The sequence below is a fragment of the Anoplopoma fimbria genome, chromosome 24 (assembly GCF_027596085.1).
Source record: "Anoplopoma fimbria isolate UVic2021 breed Golden Eagle Sablefish chromosome 24, Afim_UVic_2022, whole genome shotgun sequence".
NCBI classification, from domain to species: Eukaryota; Metazoa; Chordata; class Actinopteri; order Perciformes; family Anoplopomatidae; genus Anoplopoma; species Anoplopoma fimbria.
The window spans coordinates 22910776-22931176 of NC_072472.1; the positions used below are offsets into that span (position 1 = coordinate 22910776).

Here is a 20401-nt window from a genome sequence, read left to right on the forward strand (position 1 = left end):
ATCGTCTCAAATCATTGCTGTACAACACACGCACAGTAAAATCTGGTCTGCACTTTTAGAGTGGCTCACTTGCTGGCACATGATCGTAGAACATGAGGAAGATTGATTAGTTTAACCAAGGCATCTGCAGGGAGGGTGGCATAGTAGCCTCCTTAATGGGTGAGAATGACAAATCTGTAATTATTGAAAAGATATTTAGACCATAAACAAAGGCTTTTTCTATTTGAAAACGTTCATTGTATATCGGCCGCCATCCATTTGAGCGTACACAAAAAGTTAATTTAGAGCTCCATAACAATGTCTGATACTCCTGTACAGGAGACACATCACACATGGAAAAGGGAAAAATAGAAGAAAAAAATCTATTATACAAGAACATATTGATTTAAAATACATCATGAAAACTACGCCAATCAATGATATTACTACATAGGAAAAATAGAAAATATGAAAGATAATATATCTCTCTTCCAAAATGCTTTAAATTACTCTTTAATCATTATTGCATTACTGATAAATGTAGAAAAAACCTTTGCATATTCCCACACAAAGAGAGCAGCCTTGGTGTATCCATTGTGTCAAACTGAAACATAAATACATCAGATTTGTTTGTTTGCTGACTGGCTCAGCTCCTGTCTTGATGTGAGTCACTATTTATTTATCCAGTAATCTCTGCTGAATGAAAAGGTTATGAGCTAAAAACTGTGTATGCTGTGTTTGTACAAAGAATAAAGTAATAAGGACTGCAGTCGATTTTCATAAGTAAACTTTAGCTAATAGTTACCAGGATGTATCTGTTGTATCTGGGCAACCTCCACCACTGGCCAAAAGTCTGCATGGTTGGGTTGAAGTCAGACAACATGCCATGCCATTGTCACATGCCGGGTTTGTGTCAGTGAGATTGGTTGTGACAGCACGATTACCTTTGACCTCTGCACTGTCACATCACGTTGGCCTGCCTATAGAGCATGAACGCTCCAGACTTGACAGCAAGGGCTAGTTTGCATGGTAACAGTCTCCGTGGGTGAACGCTCAGAGTTTGATTCCAGTGTTGTTATGTATAAACGCTTTGGATTATATTGTATGTAAATATGACATATATAATTACGGCCAACACTCCACACTTGTATCTAACATCTATCTTTTACAATCAAACTTTTCGCTATCCAATGGATACCACTCAGTTTCAGACAAGAGCTGTTCCTCAGAATGACAGAATGTAATGTCATTGACCAGCAGAGGGAGACACAAGCCCTTTCTAACAAACTGCTGCAGGTTGTATGAGCTCACCAGTGTTGTTTTAATCAGCTCAATGTCACAGTTGTTGATGTTTCTTTTTTAGACAGTTACAGTTTATGGTTTATGTTGAGGTTACTCTGAATAGTTTCCTGTGGATAGACTGCTACACTTGCATTCATTAAAATATGTGAGTTTAAAAAAAGACTAGTAAATACTGCATTTGTTTATTTTCGACTCAGTATAATACTAACTAACGGTTTCAGATTTGAAAGTGTTTTTTTTTTCATTTTTGTGTCTGGACAGTATAACTGGATATCAACACACCAGGCAAACACATAATCATGCACAAATGCCTTGTGCTGTGCGATAGGTATTCCAGACGTTTAAGACCTCTGGCAAGAAGTGAAAAGAGAGAAAGGAGGGAGTGGAGACATTGTTAAGAAGTGATATGGACAGGGATTGACTCAATAATTCAAACCCTAACAGCTTAGGGGAGCAGTCAAGGCTGGCTACGGCAGCAGACCTTGGACGCAGGGTTGTTTAAACTCTGTGATTGAATATGGCATCATGTCCAAGGCTGTGCTATGACACTTCAGGGCCTGACATCTACCTTTATGTATGTGATCTGCTGTATAATATATATGAGTCACATGCCTTGACCAGCGGCAGCTTGTCATATCGCTAGGTTTATTAACAGTAAGAATCCTGCACTTTTGCCCTAAGGTCTCCTCACTAAATTTTTACAACGCTCACTCTCTCCTGTCCTGTTTTCTGTCCACCAGAGCTCGGAGAGATCAGGAATGTGACAACCTCTAAGCCCTCTCTGGAGCTGGATGGACTTGAGAAGTACACCAACTACAGCATCCAGGTGTTGGCCTTCACCAGAGCTGGAGACGGCGTTCGCAGTGAACAGATTTATACCCGCACCAAGGAGGACGGTAGGGAGATTAAGTCACCTCTCCAAATACAATCACAAGTAGCGGTCACAATGCACTTGTTGAGGTGAGCTTGTACTAAGACTTGGGCTGAAGTGTACGTTTGACTCCCTGCTGTGGAGCCTCAAGGCATCTCACTATGTCTGATGTCAACATTAAATGGAGAAATGTCAATTTTGCGAGCGACAGGCTCGTAAATATGCTCACTAATAGAAGAGCTGTAGGTGTGACTTACACGTATTAAGAAGTCATGTAGAATGTGACATTTGGCCATCTGTTATCTTGCTTTATAATAAACATTCTCTGAGTAACCATATTAGCTTAATGTGTGAAATATATCAACCAGATCATCTTTTTCTTTTAGTTCCTGGGCCTCCGGCTGGTGTGAAGGCAGCAGCTGCATCAAACTCTGTGGTGTTTGTGTCCTGGCTCCCTCCTCTCAAAGTGAACGGCATCATCAGGAAATACACCGTGTTCTGCTCCAACCCACACCCCACGGTACGAACAGCAGTGAGCCATCTAGCATCTTGAGTCGGGTGAACTTAAAATGAACAGATCATTCAGCCCATTGAAGTTTAAGGCTGGCATTATTCTATATTTTTTCTTACTGTCAACAAATCCCATGAAAAGACCAAAACCAACCTTGTGTCATTCTGCCCCTGCCCTGTCTTAGGCTCTCAGCTCTGAGGCTGTTCGTTCCTAAAGTAGAGTATTTTCCACCAATAGGTTGACACTACAGTTTTTAACACAATTTGGTTCAAATGCTCAAACTAGATATAACCAATATTTCCATCACGGATGGATAGGCTTTGTATAATTCAGAGATTCAAGGATCATTTATTGTCACTCTAGAGATTGATCACAGACTTTGCTGTTCCCCTCAGATCTACTGAGCTTTATAGTGTCTCACAAGTCATTGTTTTGGTATTCTGGCCCCTCTGTACACTACCTGCCCAGCACCAAACAGCACACAGGCTGTGTTAGTGACTAGCAAGGGATCATAATGGAGCATTTAGCAGCTAAATATGCCAAATGAATCCTGATATTAATATGTAACTATGTTTTCAATTGTTGTTACACCAACTGAAAATCTTGTCTTTGCTGACCTCCAGTGGTTTGACTTCTCACCTTGTTTCAGTGATGTAGACATGTATTCAACGGGGTGTCAGTACAGCGTGACATCACATCTGGGTGTGGGTACATGTGCAAAGCAGCTGAAACTTTCAGCCAGAGAGTAACCAGGCTGAAAGCTCTGGTCGCTGTATGCAGGATTCACTAACATAGAGCTACATAGATTACTGGTTTGTTTTAAAGTGTTTGGAGTGGAGTGGACAGTGGAGCTTTATCACACAGAGGAAAAAGATATGTCTGGCATTGGATACACACACAATATTTGTTATTAGGATATATTCATTGTTGGTTTTTATTTTTTTATTGGGTTTTTTGAAAATAAGAAAAAATATATAGAATCACAAGACCTAACCTCTAACTTTAGTTACTTAGGCCTTAGTATTCCTTGCGAAACAAAGGTCCATTACTAAAAAAGTTTCCATCCCTGTCTGTCTAAAGCCGTTTGCCACATCCTGTTTGTCAGTCACTTTAATATTAAGTCATCATTTAATGTCTTTCTAGAATATTTTTTGAGTTATGACCATCCTGAATGTTTTCCCTCACCCAGGTGAGCAGTGAGTTCGAGGCGGCCCCAGACGTGTTCTTCTACCGCATCCCCAACCTGAGCAGGAACCGTCAGTACAGCATCTGGGTGGTGGCCGTCACCGCAGCAGGCCGGGGAAACGCCAGCGAAATCATCACCGTCAAACCCATGGCTGAGGGTAGGTGGAGCCCATCGGTGGTCGAGTTCGATAGTCAGCGCTGAATAAAACTGAAACTGTGTTCCACGTTTGATCTAAAGTCAGATTTCCTGATTTATTGGTAAAATAAGAAAACTGAGAAGAGACCTCCTAATGGTCTATGTCAGCCCATCAAAGGCAAATGGTGTCCTCGTCTATGTGCCTGATGGGATGCATAATTTTCGGACTTCAAGTTGAAACACAAGTGTGGAGCAAAATCACACCAATTGGCAGCATGTATTATAATGTATACCATGTTATTGCAGTAGGTCCAATTGTTAACTTTTACTGTCATGTGCTTTTTAAAGCTTGGTGTAGCAAGTAAATTCAAATTCAAACAGGATCAGGATGTTGGGGATTACTCTGCTTCCCCCTCATTCCTAGTATCTCCTTATAAGAAGACAGGGAGGGGAGCATCAGCTGCATGTAAATAACCCTGTGTTTGACCGTTTCAACACTTACCATGCTTCGTGGAAGCCGATAAGTTGATTGCATATGCTGATAGACCCCGGTGGTGTCTGGAGTCAGGACCCACAGCTCCTATCAGGACATTCACATCCTGTCTGAGGTCTAGGTGATGGATGTCCCCCCTTTCCCTGCTCCACTGCTCAGACCGAGAAATAAAACACCATTAGACTGTGCCTGTATCCCTGAATCAGTGAGCAAAAGGGTTAGAGTGAATGAAAGGACAACACCACATGTGTTTGTTACTGCATGTCTCTGTGGGCTGATGAAGCATGTGTGTGTTTCTGCAGCTCCATCTCGAATCCTGACCTTCAACAGGACCGTAACGACCCCCTGGATGAGGGACATTGTGCTGCCATGTAAAGCAGTTGGTGATCCATCCCCAACCATCAAGTGGCTGAAGGAGATGTGAGTACAGTGGAAGGTGTCGTTATAGGTTAAAAAACATGTGCACATGGTCTGAAACAGTAGTTGAACTTGTCTCAAAGTTACTGTGTGACACAGGAAATTGTACGCTGATTCTAAATGGATCCATGTTTCAGCAATGGAACCCCAGCACCTGTTGTGATTGACAGCCGGCGCAGCGTCCATGGCAACGGCAGCCTTGTTATTCGCACTGTGAAAGCAGAGGATTCTGGGAACTACACTTGTGTGGCCAGCAACAGCTTTGGGTCGGACAAGATCGTCCTTAACCTGCAGGTTCAAGGTAAGACATACAACTTGTTAAAAAAATCTGCCTATCTGTACCAACCCTTAACAACTAGTGACCATCTGAGCTTATAACACCTACACACAGGAGATGTTTAGATCCTGTGGATTGGTGTTAATGCTTTTAAACACCTTTGCACACCTCTTTGTGGGCTTTGTGTGTTCTCTGTGCTTCAGTTCCACCTGACCAGCCTCGCCTCACAGTCACCAAGACAACCACCACCTCAATAACCCTCTCCTGGATCCCTGGAGACAACGGAGGCAGCTCCATAAGAGGTCAGACAGACACAACCCTACTTGCCTTTTTCAGTGTTTTTGGGTCTGTTGTATTTTTTTCTGTTCATTAATGTAAAACACTAAGATAATAATTAAAAATAAATGTATGTTAAGTCACTGTCTATCGCCAACAGAGGTAATACAATGGACATTCCCAGGAGTGTTTGGGTCTCTGGGAAGTGAGATCCCAAAAACACAACTGTAGTTACCCCTTATCGCCATAGGTGCAGCCAACGAATCGCAGATTTTGGAGATTGTATCTTTAATTTTTATTTCCCCACACGTGCTCTTTTCCAGGCTACATCCTGCAGTACTCGGAGGACAACAGCGAGCAGTGGGGCAACTTCGCCATCAGTCCCAGTGAGCGCTCCTATCGGCTGGAGAACCTCAAATGTGGTACCTGGTACAAGTTCACGCTCACAGCCCAAAATGCAGTGGGGCCGGGACGCATCAGTGAGATCATTGAAGCAAAGACCCATGGGAAAGGTATAAACAAACAAGTTTGCTTTTGAGAGGCACATCATTTTAGAGAGGATTCTATAGATTTTTAGACATTACACTATCCGAGTATTTTATTATTATTTTTATAAGTGGAGGATTCAAATATGTTGTGGAAGCACACTTCAAAAGCTGTCAAAGTTTTGTCTATTTACTTATAACCCTTTCCAGAGTCTTTATTTAGTGCCATTTTGAAGTTTTTTCTCATGAAGCTTGTAGTCATATGATAAATACAGCATAGTTTTCTAATTATTTAAAACATAATACAAAGTCCTTCTAAATAATAAGAAAATAGCCTGTTATTGGAATTAATTATAATATGATAGAGTAAGTTCTCTCCCAAATAACTTAATTAATTATTACATGAACCAGGATACTGCAAAATGCAATGTAACTTGTTAAAATCACATCTTACATTACATTTTATATAACTGAAATGATTGGAACTAAAAGGCAACTCAGAATCAATAGGCAACTTTTTTGATTTTTGATTTATCACTATCTGCATCTGTGTTCATCTTCAGTTTTGGTTCTAGATGTTAACATTTTCTTAGTTTTTTCTACAATAATGGATCGGGTTTAACATTTTTTGTCTGACAAAAAAAGACATTTTCTGACATTTTTCTTAGACCACATGATTCATTTAATAATTGGCACATTATGTGTTAATTCAAGCCAACATTATTCTTATTAATTGGCGTTATTAAAAGTGCCTTTAACCACTTAGCAGATCCGGCCTTGCTAGCTGTTTTTTTTTCTCCGGGGTTCATTCTTACTATCTTAACACACTGATGCTTCCCTTCCCCGCTCTCTGCAGAACCTCAGTACTCTAAAGAACAGGAGCTGTTCACCAGCATCAACGCCACCCGGGTCAAGCTCAACCTGAACGGCTGGAATAACGGCGGATGTCCCATCACCTCCTTCACCTTGGAGTATCGGGCCGTCGAGGCGCCCTCGTGGACCACGGCGCAGCGCACCTCCCTCACCAAGAGCTACATCCTGTACGACCTGCAGGAGGCCACCTGGTACGAGCTGCAGATGAAAGTCTACAACAGCGCCGGCTACGCCGAGAAGAGAGTCAAGTTTGCGACGCTCAGCTATGATGGCAGTGAGTTAACACACCGATACCGTTTCCGACTCATTTATTCACAGGGAATGGAGCCACTGAAATATCTGTCACGGCCTGCTGGAAGAGGCATGGAAGTGTATGATTCACCGGCTGCTCCAGAGGAAGTATAATAGGAACACTGGCAGTCTGATGGCAGAGCAAGCAACAGAATCTGACAAAACACCTATGCTTCTAGGGAATGTAACACAGTGAGTCTGGGAAACAGTAGTAGTTTAAGGCAAAGAGGAATACATCCCTTTTTCTGGTAACGGCAAAACTCAAGGTGAATGAGGCTCCCCTTGATAAATTGGACAATATAAAACACATTTCATGCAGACTGCAGTGGCTGTTTGTGTGTAGCTGCTTATGATACCTCCGTCACAAGCCTACTGAATGCCACCATGAGTTACAGTACCAGTCAAAAGTTTGGACACACCTTCTCATACAATGGTTTTTCTTTATTTTTACTTTTATTTTTTCTACATTGTAGATTAATATTGAAGACATCCAAACTATGAAGCAACACATATGGTATTATGTGGTAAACAAACAAATGCTCAACAAACCAGAATATGTTTTATATTTTAGATTCTTCAAAGTAGTTGAATGAGAAGGTGTGTCCAAACTTTTGACTGGACCTGTATATAAGATGTAGAAGGACGCTAATAAAGAAGGCTTCCAGCTCATTGCACCCATGGAGTGGTATTCTGCATAACAAGTTATGAAGACCAACTTACGCAGTTTCCACCTTCACTTACATCCTACAGCTGTTGAAGAGAACAGTCAGGCTGAACATTGAGCTTTAAAGGATGAGTTAATGTGCATTTTAAGTACAGCTGCGCAAAATGGGAACCAGGTATTTCAGCCCATTTTGCAAAAGGTCAAGTGCTGATATCAACAGAATGCAGCAGGTTGAGATGCAATGGATAAACTCTCGATCAACTCGACATGGTAGCTGTCATTCAGCAGTTATCATAAAATGATACAAATCAAATGTTTGTTTTTTCCAAATTCCTACAACAACACTGTTTTCTTTTATGTGAATAATGTCAAAAAGCCCTTGTAGGCAGAGAACCAGTATTTGTTGTAACTCACACCATATGAATTCCGCACAGGTACCATCGCACCGTTGGTGAAGGCTCCCAATGTGAGCGAGGACCACTCCGGGGGTGGCGAGGGCTTGAAGATGATGGTGACCATTTCCTGCGTGCTGGTGGGCATCGTCGTCATCTTCATCGGGCTGCTGGTGCTGAGGAGGAGGAGGAGGGAGCAAAGGCTCAAGAGGCTCCGAGGTGAGATGAGAGAGATCATCTAACAGGACAGATTTTAGTCTTTAAAAAAAAAAAAAGACTTAAACAAATAAAATTATGTTTTCTCTGTTTGTTTTCCAGATGCAAAAAGTTTGGCTGAGATGCTCATGAGGTAAGAATCGTCAACAACTATCTGACTTTAATAAATAACAACAGGAGTTTCTGCAATTAAGTTGTTTATTTGTTTGTGCTCCCCAGTAAAAACACACGTCCAGCAGAGCCAATTAACAAACAGCAACAGACGCTCCGCATGCACATTGACATCCCCAGAGCCCAGCTCCTGATCGAGGAGAGAGACACCATGGAAACCGTTGGTAAGCTCACCGCTAGTGTGCACCGCTGACATATAAGGAACTCCAAAGTAATTCATACAGCAAACAAACCTGGTTATCCTAGTGCTGACATTGTTTTTTTTGTCGCCATCACACAGACGACAGGTCCACTGTGTTACTGACTGATAACGACTTTGGGGAGACCCAGAAACAGAAGTCGTCCACAGTCACCCACACGGTCCACTACCAGTCCCTGTCCCAGGCCACCGGTCCACTGGTGGATGTGTCCGACGCCAGACCAGGAACCAGTAAGTCCAGTACGGACGTTTTTTGTTTTTTAAACCTCATAACACATCAAATATAATACATAGGGTTTTGTTTGTCCCTTTCGTTTTTCCAGATATGTTTCCAAGCAGTGTTTTCTTTACCTTTCTATTTTTCCTCTCTTGATTTGCCTTTTGTTTACCTCTGGTGTATGCCCAATGCTTTGTCAGGAACTGAATTTAAGCAGCTAGAGTCCTCACCACATTCCAATGAAATTCGTCTCACACTACACCATATATCCAACATATATGTGCCTTTGCTGGCACATCGTTGCATATTTTGGAGTCATTATGGTAGATTTTATCTTCACTGTGAGGATTGATGAGGTCAGGGCCCTGATGCCGAAATTCTATTTTTACATAATAAATAATGACACATAAGTTAACTGACTGAGCAGTTGCACATCAGCCTTCAACTTTCTCTAACTACAGTGCATGTATAGTTTCTAACAGAAAAATTGAACACATGGTAGTGGTGGTTTACATTCTGGCAGGTATGGTATGAAGAAAGTCTCTAGTGCTTAAGATCCTTTTTTCATATATTTGTCAGTTTCTATTATTCCTGTATTTCTCACATGATTATATGTTTGTAAGGTGTGACTTTTGTTTGGTCAGCTCCATGTGTGTCCAGACAAGAAAGTTGCTGTTTTTCCAAATGTCCGTGGCAGCTGATATCAAATGAGGGGAATTCGTCACTATTACCATTAACCATATCACGACCAGTTGAGTTTGGTCTCCCCCATGAGCAGCATAAACACCCTGCGTTCTCCTCCTCATTCTCAGACCCTACAGCCCGCCGCACAGCCAAAGCCGGCCCAGCTGCCCGCAACCGCTACGCCAGCCAGTGGACCCTGAACCGCCCACACCCCCCTGTCTCCTCCCACACTCTCAGCACCGACTGGAGGCTGCCCACCCCCAGAGTGGCAGGCTCCGTCGACAAGGAAAGCGACAGCTACAGCGTCAGCCCATCTCAGGACACAGGTAGGCAACATAACAGGAGACAGTCTAAACGTAGCTTTAACAGAATAATGCCACTCATCATCTCTAACAGAAAATCACTATAAGTTGTCCCACAACTTTAACAAAGTGACAACTCAACTATACTGCCACTAACTCTCGACACTAATCCCTCCACTAACCCCGGCCCCATGTCCAGACCGAGCGCGGAGCAGCATGGTGTCGACAGAAAGCGCGTCCTCCACCTACGAGGAGCTCGCCAGAGCCTACGAGCACGCCAAGATGGAGGAGCAGCTGCGCCACGCCAAGTTCACCATCACCGAATGCTTCATCTCTGACACTTCCTCAGAGCAGATGACGGCGGGCACCAACGACTACACGGACAGCCTGACCTCCAGCACGCCGTCCGAATCGGGCATCTGCCGCTTCACTGCTTCCCCGCCCAAGCCTCAGGACGTCAGCCGGGTCATGAACATGGCCGTGCCCAAGGCCCACAGACCGGGTGAGGCCACAGATCCGTCCCTGCCTGAACCCCCGGCGGCATGCTAACCTTTTATTGCAAATGGCCTAACTATGAAACTAATATAGTGTCATTATGACACTGTTATAACACTAATCCCTAAACCTCAACCTCCTGTCTAATATTGATATCCAACCCTTAACTGATACCGACAGTGAATCAAGATGAAGTGTTACGAAATGTATTCAAGTTGATGATTGTCTCAGTTACAGAAAGAAAGAAAGAAAGAAAGAAACTGGGGAACCATAAATTTGAAAATTCGATCTCTGTTAAATGAAATCGGACATCCCAGAATATTAGTAGATTCATATTTACCACCGCTGACTAAAATATTAATGGGAGCTCAATTCAAATCTGGCAAATCTAATGTTGGAAACTGTGGCTGCTTTGTTAAAACTGGATGAGAAAGTCTTTTTATTTTTTTACCAACATGATTGACGTGTTTACACCTAAATAAAGATGCTAATGAGAAGCTGCATCCAGTCAATCATTTTAGATACAGCATCCAACAGTGAAGCTGGTCCAACTTCTTCTTCACAGAATATTACCTTTTTTGTATCCCAGCTACAGTCCTATAATAGTACCATTGTAATAGTGACAGGGGATGAAAGTTGAAGGTAACATCTTACAGTTAAATAAGATGAGGTTGGTCTCAGAGCAAGGACACTCTCAGAGCGAGGATAGCTTTAATGTCTGTGTGGTCATACTGAATAAACACTTGATTTATTTCTTTGATAAGATGACAAAGCTGTTTTTTAATCACCTATGAAGGTGAGTAAAAAGATGGTCTCTTCTGAGGAACAAATAATGAACAAAGTCTTCCAAAACAAACACATGGAGTCAGCTCCAAGTAGAATGTTGCTACAGCTACTTGATTTTTTAACAGCATTTGATGCTATTTGGATTTTGTACATTTAAGATTGAAGTTAATAGAAGTACAGGAATGTTTTCTCCCATATCTAACTCTGATCTGTGTGCGTTGTCCTGCAGGAGGCGAGTTGGTTCACCTTCCTCCGTACCTGCGCATGGACTTCCTGTTAAACCGAGGCATGTCCTGCTCGGGGTCCTCCAGGGGGACAGCTAGCGGGGAGAGGGCGGCCATGGGTCAGGCGTGCCTGGAGCCCCAGAAGAGTCGCTCGCTGAAGCGGCCCTCGCGAATGGCGCCCCCGACGCCCACAGAGGCCCCTCAGGCCAACAGGGACCCAGTGGCCCAGTGGCAGCCCGGCTCCGCAGCCACACTCCCCCACAGAGAGGGCTCGGAGCTGGCCCAGGCCGCCAAGCTCAGCACCTCCCAGGAGTCCCTGCTGGACTCGAGAGGACATCTCAAACAGACCAGCAACCCCTACGCAAAGTCCTACACGCTGGTATAACAGCAGGGGCACCTAGGGCGGGACTAGAACTCACTCTAACACTGGACTTAACACTCAAGTGCAGTAAACTGACTTTCACCACGCAGTTCTGTATATACGCCCCCACCTCCAAGGGCGGGGTCACTTTTACTAATCTCCTTTTATTTATTTTAGAGCTTTCTTTTATCTCTTGTTTGTATTTCTTTTTTTTTTTTGGTTTCTTTTTGTTTCACTTGAGAAAAAATTCACTCATCGGAAACGACTCTAGCCGGAGTTTTGCCAAACTAATTGAGTAACGAGGGAGCGTTATTTATTCTTGATTATTGTTAATTCTTTATAATTAATCAGTGATTATTAATTGTTAGTTGTCAGCTATTAATGATCATTAATTATTGATTACCAAATGATCTATTATCACCATTACTACAATGTTTTCATAAAAACCCGGACATCCTTTTGGTTTTTCTGGAGTGGAAGATGACGATTTGGAGTCATTTTTTTCCTATGGAATATCCTTCTGAAACATTGAATGAAACTCGGGAGAAATCTTGGAATGAAAGCAATTGACACCAGTCCAAACTTTTCAGCTGCTCTCAAATTGTTACTTTTTTTGAAGAAAAAAAAATCTATTTCCTATGGATGCATGGGGACTGACCAATTAAAAAGACAATGAGGATTACGATCGTGGCTGGACAGCCCAGTCGAGCATTTTGTCACACTATGAAATGATCCAATGTGAAGATTTATTATTCTTATTACTATAAATATATATATAAAAAGAGAAATCACTTTTATTTGTGGATATTACAGGGAAGAATTGATTTGGTTAATAAAGTCCTTAGTCATGTTTGCACATATCTCGTTTTAATTAGGAAATGGAGTCTCTGTTGATCTTTCTCTGTGTCCCATTCTCTGATGGTGCAATATGAAAAAAGATATGAAAAGTATATGAAAACTATTGCTCTATACTGTACTGTAATGATGAAAAATAACTATGTTGTGAGTATACTTACAGGGCCGGTCACACTCCAGCTATGTATTCAGGTGTAGTTTGCCACTGCTTGTTTGCCAGGGTGGTAAATGATGTTAGCTAGAATAGGGAGGGTTTAGAGAACTAATGGTTTGCACTTCACAACACCCCGACTCAAGTGTGTCCAGATAGATCCCCTTACTCTCAGTGCACTAGGTAGAGTCTTCAGGGCTCTCACTCTCCTCAGTAGATTTACTGTTGCTGCATTGCAGTGACGCTCCTCTACAGGGAAAAAAAAATCGTGAGACAATCCAGCAGAATCCCCCCTTCAAACCAAACCTATAATGTCTATGGGAAATATCAAAAAAAAAAAATGTGGATATACGTAAGAAGCTGTTTGGTTTTTTTTGTTCCTGTCTACCCTGGCCCATTTCTGTTCTTTCTGTTTCTTTGAGTTAGCCTGAAGGGAGAAGAGTTTGATCCAAAATGCTGTGAGGTCATTTTGTCAGTTTCTATGATTAGTTTCTATGATTAACTGTCTTCATTATGATTATACATTTTAACGAGAAAAAAAAAAAGATGTCACTTTTTATTTTTAACATGAGTGTTCACCATGGTGGCACTGGAATAAAGAGAAACTAACACAAAAGTTCAAATTTGATTAATAAAATGGCTGTTCCCCAAAGTGTTTGACATGAGTGACTGATGGTGGTGTGGAGGCGAAGCGGGCACGCGGAGTGCAGTGCAAGGCTCTGCTCTCTGGCTGCCTGGTTCAAGATCTCAGATGTAAACGCTGAATCGTCACCCTTAGTTTCATCACAACAGCAGGGAGACGTCCTAAACGTAGTCAGCAATGAGATTATTCTTATGTTGGTTAGTCAGATCATCCTCTGGGATTCTGTAACTTCTATAAAGAGGTACGATGCTCACTAATCCATCCTCTTCCATTCATTTTAATCCCAAATCTTTGCTGCCAACATAAGACTTGTGTGCGATCGAAAAACTGCCACTCTACGACGTTACAGCAGTCTTTAAAGGATTCAGGCAGTGTAAAGGGAAGAAAACATTTTTTTAACACTTAATGACTATGCAGTTTGCATTTCTGAGCCATTTTGTTGTTTGGTTGTGATTTTTTGGTCTCCCCAATGCATGTTGGGATAAGCTCCAGGCTTCTTAACCCAGAAGAAGCAGGTGAGGAAAACGAACAAATGACTGAGCAAGTTTGGACGACCTGAGAAAATCAGCTACCAACTAAGCCTCAAAGGACCAGAATGCAATGCAGCTAGAGCCACGTTAAAGCCATGACCCCTTCAAGCACTTGGTCACCAACATTTATGACGTAGCTGTCAAAAGCATTCTAAGAAATGAAGGCAATCCCAGGATTAAGTTATTATAAACTGTGCTGAGCATTAAAACCCACCCGTGTCTTAAGGGTAAATCTATCCTTTCATAAGGCCTGTACATTTAAATGTGACCGCTTCTACAAATGACAGAAATATTTTATGAAGATTAACTCTAAATTTCACCATAGGTGGAAAGTGTGCAGTTATATCATTTTGAGCACTATATAGAATTCTCTTATTAAAACTTAATTGATGACTTTCCAACCTGCCACCCTGAAGCTTCTGTCTGAGCATCACATGTCTGGCCTGCTTACATTACCGCCATGGTCTTATAGCAGAGGACAGGGAGGGGGGGTGCAGGCGGATACATTACTCAGCATCAATACCCCTGAAGTCCACAACAAATTAAGCGAGGCAACAGATTTAATTTGCGGTTGATAACTGCTGATAAACTCTTCCCACTGATAACCCTGAGAAATATAAAGCTGTCGCTGGCAGCACTGGGAAAATAATGAGTAAAAATGTGTAAAGAAATAAACATGGATGTATTCTGCAGTGCAGACAATAGTGCAAACAACAGTTTGAAGCTGACAGCAGCAGTGTTTGTGCTTCATTTGTTGGAGTCAATTGTCTGCTTTCAAGGTACTTTATTGGATTATCGACAGAAAGACGGTGATATCTTTTAAAATGAGTCTGATGTAACTGAGTAATCTTTACGATGAAGTACAGTATGATCTGTTCCTCTTCAGTCTGGTTATGAATGTATTTATACAGCGATCAGGTTAGTCAACTGATCATATCAAATATGACTGAAAAACATGTACAACAAATATTTGATGAATTATTTTTTTATTCATATCCCTGTTCCACAAGTGTATTTATCTGAATTGTTTTGGTATGTTGTGTTAGGTTAGGCTAGTCTTATTTTGACAACTCCATAGATTTACTTCATTCATTCATCTCCCCCAGCCCAAACCACTTCAAATAATACAAAGAATAAAGTAAGATAAACAAACTAAAGAACACATATGTGGGAATTAAAGACAGACAAACAAACACACAAATATATTATTGCTAACTTGTTAGCTAAATTAGCCGTCCTAAATTGACACTAATTTATGCCGACAGGCTTTGGCTGTTTGGGGCAAATAAAAAAAAAAGACCCGCAGTCAAATTTACCGGAATGATGTCTGGTGAAAATGAAAGATTGTTGTAAGAAATGTGTGCCAATGCCAAGAATAATAGACAAACACAGTCACATCCACTCCTCTCCAGTAAGATCTTCCACCACTGAAGGGGCAACATCGTGACTGATTATTGATTTATAGGCAGATTGATTGAGTTCTTCCACCAACGTTTCTGGACGGAATCATAGTCGGAAACAAATGGTGTGTGCAGGTCTTTCTTCTTGAGGCAAATTATTGTTTACAACAATTGTTTTGTTTTTTCAAATTCTCTTTTTTTTTATACATGATACAATTGGCCACAAAGTTTGGCTGTTATTCCTGTAATTGTAGGAAAATTCCAGATCCCAATGTCACTGAAATAATTAATTTAGTGTTTCCTAAAAACACACATTCATACAAGTTTAATCATATTAAAATTATGAATGAATTATCAACAAAGAACATGGAAATTAAAACAAATGAAAGATAATATATCAATGCAAATATCCATTTTTTTTACTTCATACACCAAGGTTGGTTTGAATGTGTGCAACATGGTCCAAAGTTATGATGACTTTATTAATTCAGTTTCATCATATAGACAGTTGCAGGTGGACATTGTCTGAAGAGTCCAAATCTTTTTCATTTTATTCATGAGCATTATGCAATTTTTGGGCTGCACGGTGGTGTAGTGGTTAGCACTGTCGCCTCACAGCAAGAGGGGCCCGGGTTCAATTCCCGGGCTGGACAACCTTCTGTGTGGAGTTTGCATGTTCTCCCCGTGTCAGCGTGGGTTCTCTCCGGGTTCTCCGGCTTCCTCCCACAGTCCAAAGACATGCAGCTTAGGTGCATTGAAGACTCTAAATTGCCCGTAGGTGTGGATGTGAGTGTGAATGGTTGTCTGTCTCTATATGTCAGCCCTGTGATAGTCTGGCGACCTGTCCAGGTGAACCCTGCCTTCACCCAATGACAGCTGGGATCGGCTCCAGCACCCCTGCGACCCTTAACTGGATAAGCAGGTTACGGAAACTGGATGGATGGATGGATTATGCAATTCTGCACTTTCGAGCTTCATCTTCTTTATATTTTTTGGTGGATTGCAATGCCAACTTTTAGGTGAACATCGCCACCTACTGGACCACAGTTTATAGAACAGGATCTAGTTTCTATCAGTCTGCAATACACTTTCTTGTGTCACTGCTGAGTATTATATGACTATGAATTCTATCAAATAGTATTATTGTTCTATGGTTTTTACTTCTACTTTCAGATGTGTTGCAATGGATTACAGGTGCCTTTATTTGTCACACATATAGATATGGGGCCTCAATGGATGACATCTGGGAAGAAGAGGATGGTTATGCAGACCGAATTAGAGAACATCTTCTCTGTGCTGAACCTCTAATGTAGGATATTTAATATTATTACAAGCTGTGTTGTGAATGATGTGTTTGAATATTGGAAAGCTTACAACATATTTTAAATTCAGTGGTCTCTTAAGCTGTTATCTCTGGAAAATGCATGTAATTAAAGGATATGGTTTGTAATAGACATGAACATTTTATTTTATGACAAGAGCTTCAGAATACACCATTTAAGTAGCTCATTTGTCTTCTTTGTTGGTTCTCAGAGAAAAGATCCACAGACTGGGTGGAGACCAGGGCATCAAGGTGAGGAGAGGTGAACTTGAAAAACTCTACTGTGTGTACACAACTGCAAACCGCAACAGTCAAATTATATGATTATTCTATTTAAATTAATTTGTAACTGTTATGTCTTTTTTTGTTTCCATTTTGCAGAAAATCCTGGAGGAGCATAGAGAACCACAAGGAGGCTCATCAGAAGCAGCTCAGCTGACTCAGAGACAAGATCGATGCTGGAAGAACCCACTGAGTAAGGAAACATTACTTCAGGAAAATATGCTTAAATTATTGTTCTGGAATTTTATTATTATTTTTTATTTGTGTGTGCACTTATTTTGTAGGCAAAGCAAGAACATTACCACGCACATATTTAGCAACTGATGCCCGTTATGATTACATGGTCAGATTATCAATGTATGACTCAATATACCTCCCTGTGTTTTATGTTGTACAAGGTTTTGATCCATCTTCCATGAACGTTGTTGCAGAACAGTCTCTTTAATACACTTTGTTTTTTAAATGTTGGTGTGGTCTTTTTTTTTCTGTCCAGGCTGCTGAATGAACAAATAGTGTATGTATGTAGCTCTCATCTGGGGAGAAATAAAAGAGGACAACATGAGAATTTGCATCACATTCACATGTGTCTGTGCCAATTACTACAAAATCCTTTATTTAGTGACATTCCATATCTTTGTTTTTAAGGCATACTGTAGTATGACTTTTAATGATATATTTATTATTTTACATACTTAACTGCGACTTATTTCTGGAATTTTTTTGATATAATATAATACAACTTGTTCTGATTCTTTTGTACCATACTATCCAAAGATTTTTTTTTTCTTTGCTTTTAAACTGTAACTTTTGGGCTTTTTCTGACATACTAAAATATGATTTTCAACTATACTCTGACTTTTTGGGAAAAACTAGACTGTAACCATTCTAAAATATGACTTTGGATTTCTTTTGACATTCTATTACTTTTTCCGACAAACTACAATTTTTGAATTGAATTAAAGAAGTGCATCAAATTTATCCAGAAAAAAAGACACTAGGAGAGATTTAAAATTGAAATGGAATATTCTTGCACTTTCTGTGAACTAGAAGACAAAACAATCCGTCATTTGTTTTTAACACTGTACCAGAATATTTTGGGCGATTGTCTAACATAATATGAAAAGGAAAAAATTCGTTCATGGAGATCACATGTGTGATTTAAGTGTTCCCTTCATTTATTTTGAGCAGTTTATTTACCTTCGTTAAAGGACTTGTTGTTGTCATCAGCCCCTGTCTCTGCTGAAGCCTCCTGATGTCATGAAGGTCGGTGATCCCATTGGGTCCAGTCTGTACTAATTGTCCTTGACGGTGCTGATCTCAGAGAACACGCACAATATATTCACACAGCTTTCACCACTCACTCCATTCAATCTGTGCCTCCTTCTCTTCTACTTATTCTTCTTCCACTTTTTAAGTGCATACCGCCACCTGCCGTACCGTCTATGTAGAACAGGATCTAGTTTACCTTCGTCTGTAAAAGTAAAATGCTATTTAAAAAAACAAAAAGAAAACTATATTTTATTAAACTATCTTGTGTTAATAAAGAAACATTTTACCCCTCTCTGAGTTTCCCAAACTATATCTTTATTTGTTCCTTGTATCCCTTACAAATCCCATTCACATGAGGCCTCTCTCACCCTTTTGTTGTAAACTCACCCTATCATCAAACACATATGTGTACGGTATTTTCTACTAATTTACAATGTGCACGCACATGTGTATTTAATTTACTCATTAAAAGTAGTGTCTTATTTAAACCTTAATCTGATAGAACTACCTCCTCTCTTCTTCCTTTAACACTCTGTTTTCTAACTGTCTTTTGAACTTTATACTATGTTCTGCATTTACTTGACTCATCATACATTTTAAGCCAAAGTTCAGATATTTTCTTTTTGATGCTTTACCTTCCCCTTTACCAAATGTCCATTATATGCCTCATAGTGAGTGATCTTTTAGTACTCTAAATAAAACACAGAAAAATGTCGAACACTATATTTTACCTAACTGACTTCTATAGTTGGTAAACTTCGACTGCAGAGTCATTAAAAAGCTCCACTCTATCTGGTCTCACTTCTTCCACCGACTGCAGTCCAACGATCGCTGCCATCATCTCAGCCATAGAACAAAAGTGTTTCTGTAATTCTGCTCCTACATGATCATTTTGGTCTTTTGAGCCGTCAGTAAATATCTTTAAATAATTATTAAAACAATTCCTTATATATTGGTCCTGTCTTCAGCTCCATGATAATAAAATCAACCGTAGCCTGAGTAAGTAGCCATGTCCCTTCTGAGCTCTACTGGGATTTCTCCTGATTCTACAACCACAGCGCTATTTGGAGTTGATTTCATGCACCAATGCTAGGTCAAAAGACTTTGTTTAGACCTCTGTTCATTTTATTTTTGTGAGATTTAGCTGATGCCCCCATAAATAAAACACTCATAATCAGTTGCTGACCTCATCAGTGTCCTTTATATATCTATTAATACCTGCTTATCTGCTATATCCAGAGATAGCTCTCATCAGATTAATAAATTTGTTTTACATTTGTTTCTAGTTTTTCAGCATTTACTTTCCATGTTCATCTTTTTGTCAAGCCAAATTCCAAGTAGTTGAATTCCTTTACTTATTCCATCGGTTGCCCTTATGAATGGACCTTCTACCCTTCTCTTTTACTTTAAATCCCTTATTAAATGATCGTTACTCTACCTTTAGCATAGCCTCCCTAATCTTTCTCAGCACAGAGCTCATCGGCTTATAGTGATGAGCATATCATTATATCTAGATTCATAAAAATATAATTAAACCTTGATGTTAAATAACACTGGACTAATTACACCTTCTTGAGGGATTCCGTTAACTGTATTAAACAAAGGAGATAGCTCTGACCCCACTTTAACCTTCCCCTATGCCCATCTTACTCATTTGAAATAGCAGTCCTTCACTCCACATAGAGACATTGGTTTATTCAATGTCTTTCTTTATAAATGATTTCTATATATCATTACTTACTCGGACAACAGCATTCTGCATTCTGGTACGATGCTATTAATCCTCTCAGTTTCATGAAATATGTATGTCTTTGTGCAGCATTTCTTGTTCTCTTTATTTCTAACTCATCCATAGTCAACTAGGCATCAAGAGTTGAGTCTTTATAATCTTTTTCCTTAATTACATCAAAGTTTTCCCTTAGAACTTCCTCTTTCCTCTTTTGATGCAGATCGTCCAATTCCACAGTGTTTATTGTCAAAGCTTTTACCCACATATTAGCCTCGTCTTTTTCTGGAATAGACATTGTCTTTCCATCCTCTGACACTGGAATCTTACAGTACTATGTTTTGCCAAACGTTTTCTTCAACATTGGCATTTTCAGGAAAGTGTATCTGTCTTCAGCAGTTTGAGAAGTTTGACTAT

The 20401-nt window shown here is 40.5% G+C and overlaps 1 protein-coding gene across 4 annotated transcripts in view; it reads left to right on the top strand.

Annotated features, from left to right (window-relative positions):
• dscama (Down syndrome cell adhesion molecule a) overlaps positions 1 to 11831 on the top strand; it is a 68922-nt gene extending 57091 nt beyond the window's left edge. Inside the window, exons 17-31 of one of the 4 annotated variants that reach the window (XM_054625627.1) lie at positions 2022 to 2177; positions 2539 to 2672; positions 3853 to 4006; positions 4780 to 4897; positions 5032 to 5195; positions 5375 to 5473; positions 5771 to 5959; positions 6789 to 7079; positions 8195 to 8371; positions 8471 to 8501; positions 8588 to 8703; positions 8820 to 8978; positions 9768 to 9965; positions 10141 to 10443; positions 11452 to 11831. In XM_054625627.1, coding sequence (XP_054481602.1) covers positions 2022 to 2177; positions 2539 to 2672; positions 3853 to 4006; positions 4780 to 4897; positions 5032 to 5195; positions 5375 to 5473; positions 5771 to 5959; positions 6789 to 7079; positions 8195 to 8371; positions 8471 to 8501; positions 8588 to 8703; positions 8820 to 8978; positions 9768 to 9965; positions 10141 to 10443; positions 11452 to 11831 — 2669 coding nt within the window. Of the gene's footprint in view, positions 1 to 2021; positions 2178 to 2538; positions 2673 to 3852; positions 4007 to 4779; positions 4898 to 5031; positions 5196 to 5374; positions 5474 to 5770; positions 5960 to 6788; positions 7080 to 8194; positions 8372 to 8470; positions 8502 to 8587; positions 8704 to 8819; positions 8979 to 9767; positions 9966 to 10140; positions 10460 to 11451 lie in introns of all 4 variants that reach the window. The other 3 variants (XM_054625629.1, XM_054625625.1, XM_054625626.1) reach the window with 3 other exon arrangements.
• The last annotated feature ends 8570 nt before the right edge of the window (positions 11832 to 20401 follow it).